The sequence below is a fragment of the Lethenteron reissneri genome, chromosome 24 (assembly GCF_015708825.2).
Source record: "Lethenteron reissneri isolate LAM-NWPU_2019-01 chromosome 24, ASM1570882v1, whole genome shotgun sequence".
Taxonomy (NCBI): Eukaryota; Metazoa; Chordata; class Hyperoartia; order Petromyzontiformes; family Petromyzontidae; genus Lethenteron; species Lethenteron reissneri.
The window spans coordinates 1,856,631-1,872,072 of NC_083802.1; the positions used below are offsets into that span (position 1 = coordinate 1,856,631).

The 15,442-nt window shown below is 45.5% G+C and overlaps 1 protein-coding gene across 1 annotated transcript; it reads right to left on the reverse strand.

Annotated features, from left to right (window-relative positions):
- Positions 1 to 2,235: 2,235 nt before the first annotated feature.
- CARTPT (CART prepropeptide) lies at positions 2,236 to 6,107 on the reverse strand. Its single transcript, XM_061557793.1, has 3 exons — positions 5,910 to 6,107; positions 4,628 to 4,711; positions 2,236 to 3,775 (listed from the first exon to the last, which is right to left on the reverse strand). The coding sequence occupies exons 1-3, from the start codon at positions 6,066 to 6,068 to the stop codon at positions 3,668 to 3,670; spliced, it is 351 nt and encodes a 116-aa protein (XP_061413777.1). The 5' UTR covers positions 6,069 to 6,107; the 3' UTR covers positions 2,236 to 3,667.
- Between the last annotated feature and the right edge of the window lie 9,335 nt (positions 6,108 to 15,442).

A 15,442-nucleotide genomic window follows, 5' to 3' on the forward strand; every position in this document is an offset into this window, starting at 1 on the left:
TCAACTCAAAATTGTCTGGGAGCCATATGCCGTCACCAGAAGAGCCATATATGGCTCGCGAGCCATAGGTTCCCGACCGCTGCCCTAAGCAATTAGGTAAACATTAAGCACACGTAAGTCGCACAAATACGTAAAGATGCTACAAATGCACAAATTAAATTGTCATCTTTTGATGCGTATACATTATACGAGTATCTTTTCTGCTCGATATGATACACCGGAATGTATTTGGAATTAGAACGACGTTCTTCGTCTCCATTTTGGTGATGTTCATTAATATTTCATAACTGACAAAGAATGTATATATTTTTTTTATGAAACGCGTTGTGTGTAAATGAAACCAGTGCAAATAAAATTAGACCAAGAAGCACCGGAAAAGGTTAGGTACAGGTCCAAGTATGCTGTGGTTGTTTTTATTATTTAATAGGCAAATAAAGAGAGGGATTGAAGTGTATTTCAGAAACATGGAGGAGACTTTTTACCAAACAAAGTTTTAGCAAATATAATTTTTTGTATGAATAAGGAGGGTTCTCGCTGCATAAATGAAGATACCACCAACTTTTGTCGACGGTCTGTCAAGTTACTCCGAGTTCGAATCCAGAGCCCCGTTTCAGTGATGCGGGCACAATGTCCGGTCACAGTTTGTCTATTTTAAGCTTTTTAAAGAGACCATGGATGTTCAGATGTAGGGTGCCCAAGCCCGAACAGTTAGCGAAGTCGGAAGCACTAAATTAAGAAGAGGTAGGAAAAGAAAAGGTGTAGGCCCATGGTTATATTTAATTTCGCCTTTGAGTAGAAGGAGCAAGACTAGCAGTTTGCTAACCGATTTGCGATTACATAATACAGTACTAGTGGGTCTATATCGCATGGGTATAGTAGAAAAACAAGGCAGGACGTGGTTATGGGGAGGACCAGATAGAATAGTGAGAGAAGAGTTGTGGAATGAAAGAATATTTCAAGAAGAGAGAGAATTAGGTGCGTAGAGGAGAGGGGAGAAGCGAGATGGAATAGGTGGGGCGACTATGGAAGGAGGGTCAAAATGGGAGGGACTGATTGTGGCAGGAGAGAGATAAACTCATTAAAGTTACAGAAGGTAGGGAAGGGACGATGAGAGGAGGGGATGATGAGAGAGGTGAATGTGCGGGAGGGGAGGGAGATGGGCATGCAGAGCAGAAATAAGCCATGGTAGGAAGAGTGGGGGGGGGGACAAAGAGTATGGAGTCGAGTCATCGGAGAGGAGAGAAGTGAAGCAACTGTAATAAGCAGAAAGAGGGGGGTGAATGAGAGATACAAATATACAAACACGCTGGAGGCAAGCAAGCGTACGTGCCACTCCAACATGTTGCTCCCACTCGACACGCTGCTTCCCCACGGTCCACTCGTGTCGTACCCACCACCATGTCGTCAAAAACAGGTACATCGCTCCACCATCTTCTTGGTTCTTTCGGTAAAGTCATCACGTAGAAGGGAAATAATAAAATAATAAAAATAAAACATAATAAAATAATTCTCACGACGTTTCGGCCACAACACAAGCATCCGTCCTCGGGTGAAGAACAGGTCTGTCGGAAAGTCAGCGTCTGAATGAAACACCACCAGGCTTGGAGCCTATATTTAAGCTGGGTTGGAGGGGGACAGACCTGTTCTTCACCTGAGGACGGCTGCTTGCGTTGTGGCCGAAACGTCGTGAGAATAATTTTATGTTTTATTTTTATTATTTTATTATTTCCCTTCTACGTGACTTTACCGAAAAAACCAAGAAGGTGAATCCTTGCAGTCACGTAAGCTTTAAATTGAAATTTAATTCTGCCTCTAAACTTTAGCGGTAGAGTGAAGACTGAAATGTGTACCCCAACGTCGCCCCACCACCTCAATGTGCCTCCTCCGTACAGCTTCCTCTACACGCCACTATCGCTGCTCCTCGACCACTCAACCACCGGTCCTCCCCGTGCCACCTCCATCACACACCTCATCTTTGTCTGAGCTTTAACAAAGAACTGTTAAACAAAAATCTGACAACATCGCAAAGACTCAATGGAGGTGGTTGCATGAAGTGAGGCGGAAATAATAAGTAAATGGATTTGAATTGCACGTTGTTAGAAACGATATTTTCATTGTTCAAAACTGGGCTTTGACAGGACACGTCAAACGGAGGAAACGCACACAAGAGGAGCTATTGTTGTGATGATATTTATTTATATACTTATAGAAATTATATTCATGTGTGTATGTTAAACTTCGTTCGCACCGTACGTAACCAATAGTGTTAATCGGAGTCGTGGAGAATGGACAGTAAACTAAACACAAAAAGCAGTTCTAAAGAAATTAGTTTTCATACTAGATTTAAAAGTGCAGAGCGCCCGGTGGCTTCCTCACATCTTAAGGAAGACCGTATTGGGTCTAGCAATATGTTTAGGAGCTAAATGCCAATGTCGGGGTCTGCTCGTCACGAGATGGCTTCATGAGAGTGTTCGTGTAGTGTTGCTCATTCCTCAATGGAAAAAAAGCGCATGACTAAAGTGGTTACTTTATAGAAATGACCTTATTACACAAATTACCTGCAAACGTCACGAGTCATTTTATGCCACGACAAACCAGCGAATAAATACTACACCTGGCTTAATAATGACACTTGTGGCTTATATATTTTTTTATCGAAAGCAAGAATACGTAAATTACAGACTGATTATAAGGAAACGGATTCTTCAATGAGTTATCGTAGTCCCCGCATAAACACACGCGCGCTGAGTGCATAGCAAGGAACAGAATATACTTTATTATTTACATAACGAATACATCATTTTCGCGGTAAACGTTCAACAAAGAGACGATGAAATATAGACGTTCTACGTTATTGACGTTTAGTTACTTGCGTCTATTCCCAGCACTTGCACGGGTTGGCGAGGCATTGAGCAATTGGATGGGAGTGAGGGGAGCCACGACTTGTTTGGACTCGAGCCTGACCGTCACGGTCCAGTCCTCGGTGGTTTTTATTTTTACGTATTTAATTCAAAGAGATGACAACTCTCTTCTTGGTTCTTTCGGTAAAGTCACGTAGAAGGGAAATAATGCAATAATAAAAATATAACATAATAAAATATAATATTCTATTATTAAAATAATATATTATATTATTATGTTTTATTTGTATTATTTTATTATTTCCCTTCTACGTGACTTTACCGAAAGAACCAAGAAGATGAATCCCCGCAGTCACAAAAGCTTTAAATCGAAATGACACCTCTCGTTCATCATCTGTGTATCGTGTCTTTTACCTTGTCCATTCTAGGAGCCGAAAGATAGCGAGTAATATGCATACACTTTGAATTATACACATATATAATCGATCCTAAAAACGCACAATTTTTTTTTTAATGAGTGTAACAATCGATAAAGAGCGATTCATCAACATGACAACTGTCAAAACCGCACCGAGGTTTGGCAGGCAAGATCCGTGCTCTGAAATGAGAGGGTCCGAGTTGTTTGGAGGATAGAGAAGCGTGATTCGGAGTAACGAGTGTTAGACTATGTATCATTATTATGGAACGCTGTGGGCGATCCGGGTGTGTTGCGGATGGGAGTTGGTGAGTTGAGTCGCCGGTTGAGTCGTGTGCGTAGAAGCGAGGCGATCTTGGGCTGACGCTGGTTGCTGCTTTGCTCGCGATGCTCACAGGCACCTGAGCAGGAACGAGTTGCAGGCGTAGCTGCGAGGACAGTCGCAGAGTTTGCCGATGCGTGCTCCCTTCCTCACAGCGCACTGGTCCCCGGCGCCGCACTGCAAGCCCGCACACACAGCCCCACACACAGCCCCACACAGCCCGCACACACAGCCCCACACACAGCCCCACACAGCCCCACAGCCACACACACGGCCCACACACAGCCCCCCACACAGCCACACACAGCCCGCACACACAGCCACACACACAGCCCCACACAGCCACACACAGCCCCACACAGCCACACACAGCCCGCACACACAGCCCCACACAGCCACACACAGCCCCACACACAACCCGCACACACAGCCCGCACACAGCCACATACAGCCCGCACACACAGCCACACACACAGCCCCACACAGCCACACACAGCCCCACACAGCCACACACAGCCCGCACACACAGCCCCACACAGCCACACACAGCCCCACACACAGCCCGCACACACAGCCCGCACACACAGCCCCACACACGGCCAGCCACAAGGAACGTTGATAAACGGCACAATAATTGGGCGGTGAAAACAACTATTGCCCCACCTGTTCGCGTGGCTCCCGCCACTCTGGTCTAAACACCGGCAGAGCTTTCACTCACCGTGTTTTGTGTAATGTGCATTTACTGTTTGGTGTTTTAACATCTCAACAACCTACCTTATTGCCAGAAAGAATAAAACCAATTCTTATATTTCGCTTTGTTTTTCTCAGTGTCTCTCTGTGTTTTGGTGTCTTCATGTGCTCTTTTTTTCCCAAGGCGCTGTGTTCCCTAGCGTTAAGTTCCATGTATACAACGTAATTCCCTTGTGTATTTATGTCCTCTCTAATATATACGTCCTTTTCTCAATGTGGTCGTGTGTATAATGTGTGTTTTGTCTCTAAACGTTTCTTTCTCCGCCTGGCTGCACTTACCAAAGCGACTTGTCCGAATTTTTTCTCCCAGGTGGGAATTCTCTTGCTCTGCAGTTTCTCGAGGACCTCCTGCAGAGCCTCCAGCTGTAAGAGGACAGAATATGAGATGTGTGCGCAATGCTTAGGCGACGGTATATCAACCGTCTAGTTGAGATTATAAAACAGTCCTTGCACCGTTTTAAGCACCCATGATGCAACAGGCACAAATTGTCGCCACGGTGGCGGGATGTTAATTCCGTTGCCTGGAATGCAGGAGGTCGTGGGTTCGATCCCGATCATGATGCCTGTATATTTGGAGTTTGCGTGTTCTCCCCGTGGTGGCGTGGATTTTTCTCTGGGTTCTCCGGATTTTTCCTCCTTATTTAGAAACATGCGTTTAGAGTATTTGGTTGCTATAAATGTGCTCATTATAAGCCACTTCGTTGAGCTCTGGCCAGGTCGCTCCTGAAAAAGAGCTATATAGCACAGTTAGTCTTACCTGGTAAAATTAAAATAATTTAGTTTTCGTTCTAAATGGCACAACTTTATTTCCAGACAGATTCCATTTCGTTTTGCTGCATTACTTAGATACTCAGATTATATTCTTAGGTGGAATTGTTTTTTTTTTGTAGCAACCTTTTAAAATTGGACATACTTAATTAACTAATGGCCAAAAATAACGCTGATGATGATTTTGAATAGTCAATTCTGCTAACCACAAATCCAATCCGTTTTGGGCATCCCGCATTGCAAAAATATTTCACAAAGGGATTTCCTTGCTTCTAACCACTCAACAGCTGTCGCTTCTTGGGCATGATGGTCGCACTAATGCGACGTCACTTTGACGGAGTGAAAAGCGTCACACCTCTGATGGCACACTACCAGTTAGTCTTGACTGCAACGGCTGCGCATACACAACCATACAAACACGTACACAGCGTCTTCACGTGGGAAAGCGCCTTCAGGAGACGCTTTGTACCAGAGAAAGCTTTTGGATCGTATCTGGATTTCAATGTTACTGATTTCGTAGTGTGCACGGGATTGAACCAATACCAACGAAGTGGGCTGAAATAACAACTTAGTTGCTGGCAGGAAGATCATCACACATTTACTTAATTATAACTGCGGTTCAGTTTGGTGGAAGTTACATTTATTTTACTTGAAAGAGGGAAAACAACATTACCAGTGCGTTTACGAGCATTGAAAATACAGAATACGAATCTTATTAAGAGAACAACATATGTGACTACGTCGCTTGCTATCCAGTGTACGCTACGACACCAGAGTTACTCGGCCAGCTTACCAACTCTTTCTCGTGGAGGCTGCTTGAGTCCTTTACCGAAGCGATATCCCAAGAGGAGGCGCGGGTGTCTCTCATCTCGGTGCTGAGCTGAGCGCGGCACGCGACCACGAGGAGAGACGCGCCAAGAACAACGAGGAGCAGCACGCGGCCGCTCTCCATGGTCCTGAAAGAAAACGGGCGTTACAAGGACGGCTACGATTTGACTTTCGCTTGGACGAAACTGCGCGACGAGATTCAACTTTATATAGAGGTCCACCCGCCCCCTCCTACCACCAACTCCCCGCCCCCTCCCCTCGGCTGTTATCTGTCCCCAAGACGCACGCTGCCAATGCCGCCTCACGACGACTGAACACTCCCACGCGTTCACGCTCACGTATTCAATCTCAATCTCAGCCATTCACTCACGCAGGCACTCCTACTCTCGGGCATTCACTCTGACGCACGCATTCGCTCGCACTCGCATACATTCACTGTCGCGCGTTCACCCTCACTATCACGTATTCACTATGTCTCTCGAGCGTTCTCATTCTCAGGAATTCACTCTTATTCTCACGCATTCTGTCTCTCACTTGCGGATTCACTCCAACTGTCACGTATTTATTCTCACGTGTTAACTTTTGCTCTGATGCATTCACTATCATAGGTTCACACTCAAACTCACTCACGCACTCTCACCCATTCACTCCCAATCGCAGGCACTCACTCAAGCATTCACTCACACTCGAACGCATTCAACTTTAACTCTCATACTCTCACTTTAACGGATTCCCTCTCACACCGTTACTCACATTTTCACACATTTATATATACAACATCCCGCATTCGCTCTCATAACAAAGATAAAATAATCCCCCGCGTAACCTTAAAGGTATTTTGTTCGCGAGCACACGAAGGCGTAGGTGGCCAGCACTACGCTCGGCCGCCTTTGTCTCCCCAGTGGAGGCCCAGGACCGGGTTCGTCATGCAGCGCGCTAACCGCTACACTACAGATCCTCCATTCTCTCACTCCCACTCTCACACATTCACTCTAATTCTCACTCGTTAACTCTTACGCATTCACCCACACTCTCTCGCGTGCACTCACATTCACGTATTCGCTCACACGTTCAATAACGCACTCAAGCATTCGCTCTCACGCATACCCTCTAATTCTCAAGCGTGCACTTGCTTTCTTGTAGGAATTCTCTCTCGGTCATGCATTCACTCCCACTCTCACGCATCTACTCTCCTTTCACACATTCGCTCGCACGCATTCACTCTTAACAGTTCAATCTCACTCTTAACCGATCACTCACTCTCGCCCATCCATTCTCATTTTCACGCATTCACTCCCACTTTCACTCTCTCGTGCCATTACTCCCATGCATTTACTCTCATTCATGTATTGACTCACTTTCACGTATTCACTCTGACATATTCACTCCCATTGTCACGCATTTACTCACACTGTCCTGCATGCATGCGCACGCTAACGCAGCCACTTTCACGCTCACATATTCACTCTCACTCACTCGCTCGTTCACTCCCGCTCTCACGCAATTACTATCCTTTCACGCGATCACTCTCGCTCTCGTGCATTCACTCTCACTCATTCACACTCAATCTTCCGCATTCATTCTCACTCATTCACTATCATCATTACTCGTTCGCTTTCATGCGTGCGCTCTCACGTGATCACTCACACTCACCCGTGATCACTCACACACTCTCATCCATGAAGGCACACTCTCAGGCAAGTCACTCTCACGCAAGCATTTCACACATCCATTCCCACTCTCACGCATTCACTATCACTTTTCAACATTTACCGAATCTATCACGCATTCACAATATTAAAAAAAATCTTTATCCTGGTCAAATCGGATGAGTTATCAAGCTCTTTTTCACAGATGTCCAGCAGCTGGGGCGGACGGGGTGGGGGGGGTTAGAACGTTACAACAACAATACAGAAACATGTAGGCGTGCAAAATATAGGAATGGAAAGCAAATCATTAAACATAAATAGATAGAGGACGCAAAAATCAGCTACTAATGAAACAATGAACAGACTAAACTCCAATCATCATTTTGCTCTTCTATTTGCACTGGATGTGCCATACAGGACCCACCAATACAATCTCACATCACTTGATGCGAGATTAAATCTACACTGGGCCCTGTTCATCCATAAAATCCTGATTGGCAAATCTGCGCTACACGTAGCTAATTCATTAACCACATTGTCAAATCCAAGAAACCTTCGATGTCCATCTAATTGCCTTTGAACTATCCTAAAAATGAGAATTGTAAAAGGTGACTAAGCCTTTGCTCTTGCAGCACCAACATGTTGGGACAACTTTGTTTCCTCCCTTGACATCGTAAATCTTCCTTCGAAAAATATCCTGACGCAGAAGATTCGTGGTGGATACAACCACATTTGTCACTTTGATCCTTACCAGTGTATCAATAGCTCAATTTGAATGTGCAATGTTATTGGGGGACTATGTGTTGTCTTGCTGTGGTCTGGGACTGTTGGTGTTTCGTAGCCTTGGCCAAGCTTGCAATTATTGTAAAAAAAATCGGCGGAAATTGATATACTTATGCAATGTGTACTTATGAGCTTTGTGTATTTATTATTGTGACCTGTTTACCTTTCCGATACTTTGCACGCCTATGTGTTTTCGTATTGTAGTTGTAACTCTCTGACCCGCCCGTACTGGATATTATTTTTAAAAAGAGCTTCATAGCTCATCAGATTCCTCGAGTCGAAATAAAGATTCTGATTCTGACTTGTGGATGAGATGTGATCACTGTATACATTTTGAGAATGGTCTGAGAGGTAATGCTTAAACCATTCCATCGTACTCTCTGAAATGTTTAGTTGACCAAGTCTTGTGAGTGGAATATCATGGTCAACAGTGGCAAAGGCTTTGATAAGTCAAGACATAGTATACAGCAGTAGCAGCTTGTATCCAGGTTACTGAAGAGACATCCATAATAGCTGTGGTGGTGCATTTATCCTCTTTGTGTGAGATTGTGACTTTTTAGGTAGCAATGTATTAGTGATTCAGGTATTTTTTCGAATGTTTGTCAGTGGTGAGAGAATAAAGATTGGTCTATAATGGTTAGGATCTTCTTTGGAGCCATTTTTTACATACTGGACGAATAAGAGTGGATTTCCACTCCAGTGGAAATGTACCTTCAATAAGTGCAAGGTTGAAAATGTGTGTGAGGGGTTTCTAGATGAGATCTGCCACAGCCACAAGTGAAAACGCAGATAACACAAATGATAATTACATTCATTGACAATGACTTGTTTTGTGAAACATTTTTAGCCATCCGGTAGGAGTTTTTTTGGTAGAAATGTTTTATTTCCTTTGTTTTAAACTGAATTCAACGTTTGCCAGAATAGTGTTGGGTTTTTGTGGATTTAGAAGTTTGATAATATGAAAAAAATTCATTTCTTATTTGGCGAGTTCATCTATTTTAATTTTTTTATTGGGTCTACTGGTTGAAGTATTCAATTGATTTGATTTAGATTGTACTGGTCTGTAAAGTTTAATGCATCGTGTGATGGGTTTAGCCAATTCTAATTGAGCTCTCCTACGGCAATAGTTCAACTTTTAGAATGGGTGATGTAATTTTATCCAGTGATTGGTTTGTTATTTGGTGATCTATAGAAACACATCGGAGTCAAATGTTGGTTACCCGGAGAATAACTAATTGTCACGATACATGCAAGTGCCCGGGTGAGATACGGTAGTAAGTTGTATGCAAGGTCGGTCATTTTTCACTAATACTGCCACAACCTCCTGCTCTGGATTGTCTGTCTAATCGGGTGGCTATCTCCACGTCCGATTGCCGTTGTCTCCCCAGAGACGACGTTTACACAACTGCACCACATACTCATATGAGGCTAAGTCGACCGAGGGGAGGCCCAGGACCCATTCAGATAATCGTGACTGGTGTTGGTCATGAGCGGGATTCCAAACCCCGGTCGCCGTGTTGGTAGCCCAGCGTGCTGACCATTGCACTACCGCTCCTCATACACACACACACACACACGGGGCAAAACAAAGACAAAGATTCCCCATATAGCCTTGACCGACTGTTGGGGCAAGTGCTGTTCGCGAGCACCTATGAAGGCCGGCACATGGCACTAAGGGGGTGCGTGGCCAACACCACGCCTGGCCACCTTTGCCTCCCTAGTGTCGATGTTTACACATCGCACCAGGTACTCATTTGAGGCTCAGCAGGAATCGAACTCGGGTCGCCGGGTTTGTAGTGCAGCGCACTAAGGGCTACGCTACCGCTCCCCACACACACACACACGGGAGAACACGCGACCACACGCGCACATGCACACACGCACACACACGCACACGCTTACTTTCATGCACACGGTCACTTTCACACACACGCACACACACGCACATGCACACACGCACACACTTTCTTTCATGCACACGGTCACTTTCACACACACGCACACACACGCACATGCACACACGCACACACTTTCTTTCATGCACACGGTCACTTTCACACACACGCACACACACGCGCATGCACACACGCACACACTTTCATGCACACGGTCACTTTCACACACACGCACACACACGCGCATGCACACACGCACACACTTTCACACACACGCACACACACGCACACACACGCACATTGACTCCCAGCGCAGGGCTGATTGATTACATCTTGCGGAGGATCGCACCGCTGGACAAAATAGTTTTGCGGTTCAGTTTGCAAGTACAAGTTCGCGTTTTAAGTCAATGTAAAACATAAATATATATTTCATGGAAGCTAGTTTGTAAGTGCGGGTGTTCGTAAGTCGAGTACTGTCTGTATATAAAACATCAAAACATATTAATTCATTAATGTATCGACGCTCAACCCATTCTGCACACACGCACCCTCTGAGGCATTCACTCTAACGCCTTCACTCCCAATCATTCACTCTCACTTGCTTCTAATTAAACTCACACATTACTTCTCATTCCCACGAATTCACTTAAACTCTCATACATTCACTCACACTCTCGCGCGTCCCCCCTCCCATGCATTCATTCTCATTCACGCGTTCGCTCTCCCGGATTCATTCATTTACTGCACCCACTCTCACGTTTTTATTCTCACACACTCACTCTCATTCTCACTTGATCGCTCTCGTGTTTACACTCTCATGCGTTCAGTCACACTCTCACCCATTCAGTCACACTCTCACGCTTCCACAAAGATCCCCCATATAGCCTTAACAGACTTTAGGGGCAAGTGCTGTTAGCGAGCACCTATGAAGGCCGGCACGGCACATGACGGGGTGGGTGGCTAACACCACGCCCGACCGCCTTTGTCTCCCTAGTGGCAATGTTTACACACCGCACCAGGTACTCATTTGAGGCTGAGTCGACCTAGGGGAGGCCCGGGACCGGTTTAGATAATCGTCACTGGTGTTGGCCGTGAGCGGGAGTCGAACCCGTGTCGCCGGGTTCATAGCGCAGCGTAGCGCTAACCGCTTCACCACCGCTCCCCGCTTCCACACACACTGTCACACATTCACTCTCACTCATGATTTCACTCACTCTCACGCATTAATTGTCACTCATAGTCTCGTGCGTTATTTCTCACGCATTCGCTCTCGCACTCACATTCACTCTCACTAACGCCTTCACTCAGTCTCACGTATTCACCCACACTGTAACGCATTCACTCTAATTGTCACTCGTTCACGCGAATGCGCTCAATCCCACTCTCATGCCATCACTATCACTCTCAAGCTTTCACTCTACCTCCCACACATTCAACGTCACTCACTCTCACGCATTTATCCACACTAGTATGGACTTGCACATTCAATCTGATGCTTTAAGTATTCACTCACACACTCACTCACTACTACATAGTAGCTCACACTTTCACGTACTCACGCTCACGCACTCACTCGCACATAGTAACGCATTGACGCTCATGTATTAACCCACGAATTCAGTTACTCTCCAGCATTCACTTATCTTCTGCCGCATTCGCTCGCGCATTAAAAAACCGACAACAACCGCTGTTCACCACGAACAAGCGTCGTCACCACGACGCTTGTTCCGGGCTATCGCTACTTAGAGGCGACGTGAAATGTTGAAGGCTCGCTGGCAGGTAACAAGACTGACCCAGGTGCCATGGGTTGACTTACTGAAATCCATAATAGAGATTTTTGGGTTCGATCGTGTAAATATATGAATGTGTAGTTAAACCCGCCACCACCCGCTACAGCCAACTAGGAAGGGTTGTCACGTAAACAGAACGTGGCCGATTCGTCACTAGTACAGCACACCAGTGTAGTGTATAGTGTAGTGTATAATAGTGTAGTGTGTATAGTAGCGTATAGTGTAGTGTGTAGTAGTGTATTGTGTATAGTCGTGTATAGTGTAGTGTATAGTAGTGTATAGTGTAGTGTGTAGTAGTGTAGTGTATTGTGTATAGTAGTGTATAGTGTAGTGTATAGTGTATTATACTAGTACAGCACCACACCGGTGTGTTGGAGAGCCAAGCCACAACATTTACAATCTGAGTATGAGGTTTCGCCAGTAATTACAACTAGCTTCATCAGGCGACAGCCAGATTTGTGGAGAAGTCCGCCTGTTTCGTTCCTTATATAGAGGCGTAGATGTGTTGACCACCCTTCTGCGCTCTTGCACCATGATGCGGGCGGGGGGGGGGCAGAATTACTGAGGCAACGTACATTATGCATATTGAAGTACGCTGCCCTTTGTAGGCATGCACTTAAATAATTTATTATTTGATGATTCGCTTCCACGCAGCACTAAGACGGTAGCTATCAGAATGGTTAAAGTTATTTTAATTTCTTTCAATTTCGATAGTTATCTAATTACTGGTAGTCTTGGCCAGTAGTAGCTAGTTTTGCACAAAACTTCAACATTATCAAAATCAATTGAGTGCCCTTGTTAACACACGTGTTCTGCTACTGCTGACAGTTGCATTTGGGATCATTTAATATTTCTCTGATGTTCTTTTAGTCTCGTGCTGATCACGTTCTGTTTGGCCAACATAACATTTACCACACGTGCAGTTAATCCTGTACACACTTTCTGTTGATAGCTTCGGTAATACATCTTCTCACATGGTGTTGGACCAGCTGATTCCTATCTGGTCCAACACCACGTGAGACTAGGCTCTAAGAAAAGCCGTCTCGGGTGTGGACCAATCAATTTCAAGGACAATGCATATCATTATCAGAGTTGTCTCTTTTTGTTTGCATTTTGACTGCAAATGTTGTGGTTATTGAAAACATAATCCCTTGTATAAAGGTGTCAGTTTTGGTGCCAGATAAAAGGGTAAACACCTATTACTATTGGGTAGTGTTAGTTTGTTAAATACATTATCAGCTGATTCCTGTGTAATTGTGTCGATTATATTCCAGTGATCTGTAGAGACACTGTTACTCATTTTTACGCTTAAGAACATTAGTGATTTAGAAGTGTGACTTAGTTCACTTCTATAAAATATATCGTAACCCAAAAACCTCTTATGGATGATATTGGTCGCGAAAGCCAACGTGTTAAACTGACTGAAATCACTGCCAGATGCACCACCTGTGCCTCCTACTGTCCCAACTTGCTGTGTTTTAGCCACCCGACGCTCCGCTCATTGTTATGAGTGTTGCTCCTTTGCCCTCCGCTGTTGATGGAGGGCGGCTGCCTCCAACTGCCCAGGAGCAGCGTCCTTCACGAGCCTCCTACACAAAGGCCAATCTTGACGCCGCTGGTACCAGTCATCGGAACGTCCACTCATCTCCATATCCTGCTGTATCACATCAGTCCATTTGTTCCTCTCCACTCTCTCCGCAACTGTCCCGTCCACGCTATCGTTGAGGGAGTAGTGTTTGATGACATAAATACCCAAAGAAGTGCTTTTTTTGGTGGGGCTGATGGTAAGGCCCCACCTTTGAGTAGCACACTCCAGCTTCAGCAGCAGTGCCTTCAACTCCTTCTCTGAATGAGCAGTAATCACTAGATCATCATCATAATATGGTTGACCAACAGGGAGCCATCCCTTGACCGCACCTGGGCATTGGTCAGTAACCATTGAAGTTGTACCAGATGTATATTCCTCTGGTACAGCCATGGAAAGATTATTGAATTACGTGGTCTAAAAATATGTTAGATAATGTAGAAGTCAGAGGACATCCCTATCACACCCCAAGGTGAACAGGGAATGGCTCTGATTCCTAGCCACTTAGCTTTACCCGGGCATGCCCACTATCATGAAGGCCCTGAATGATTGTGAGCACAGAGTCAGGGAGTCTGAAAGCACGAACAACTCAGAACCCTGTCCTATTGATGGCCTCATGTATGTATGTTGAACTTTTTGCACTGTACGTAGCCAACCGTGCTAAGCGGAGGTGCATTGGTCAGGTCAATAAAGCAGAGATGTAGGTCCTGTTGGAATTCCGTACACCTTTGCTGTAGCAGACGGACAGAGAATATGGCGTTTGTACAAGACCGCCCTTGACTACAACCATATTGGGGTTCCGCAAGCCTCTATTCAGCGTGCCTGGCAAGGTGATTTTGAATAAGCCTGCCAGGACCTTTCCCGGCCAATTGAGGAGAAAGATACCCCTGTAGTTGTTACAGTCTGTGCGGTCCCCGTTCTCAAAGAGGGGGAACACCAGGGAATCCTTACAATCCTGCGGAACCCGTTCAGCGTGCACACAAACGTGACCCTCCCTCAACAGTTCATTTGGGAGACCATCTCTGCCTGGCACTTTTCCTGGTATTAGACTGGATCGCCTTCTGTACTTCCTCAACATGTGGCAATGCCACTTCAGCCAGCCACACACAGGGGGGAGAATACTTCTTCCAACATTTAAGGTACCGCAGCCCAGCAGGGTCATCCAAGCCTCACCTCATGATGCTATCTGGCCTGGGTGATTTCCTCTCCCGTGAGAACTCACAGAAATACTCAGAAAACATGTTCCTGGGGGTCGGAAATCCGATCACCGTGTTTTTCCCCGAAGAATAGTGATATGTGTAGTGCTGCAAGTTACATTTTTGATGGAATTAACGAGTCATTTGTGATAGTGGGCTACTTAGGCAGATGCTATCTCCTCAGCAACCTGCCACTACCACTTACTCTTTCAGCCCTGCACGGGTCGGCGAACCTCCGAGCGAAGGCTGCGGTAAGCCTCCTCATTCTCTAACGAAAAATGCTGCAGACAGCGTCAGTCGATTTTTCTCAGCTCGCTGGAACACGTATTCTGTCAGCCAGGGTCTCTGCGGAGGTCTGAATAACGTACCCAAAGCAGATATTGCAGCTGCATGAGCCACAGTTCGGAACCTAACCAATTTCCCCTTAGCATCAGAAGGACGATGCCAACCCCAACTTCAAGCGATGATAGCTGAGACCAGGCCACTGTGGGTTCAAATGGGGTCCTAGGTAAACACCCACTACCGCAGTATAAGTATTTTACAGATGACAAGCCGATGGTCAGTGGGAAGATCATCTCCACGGTAGGTCCTGGTGTCAAA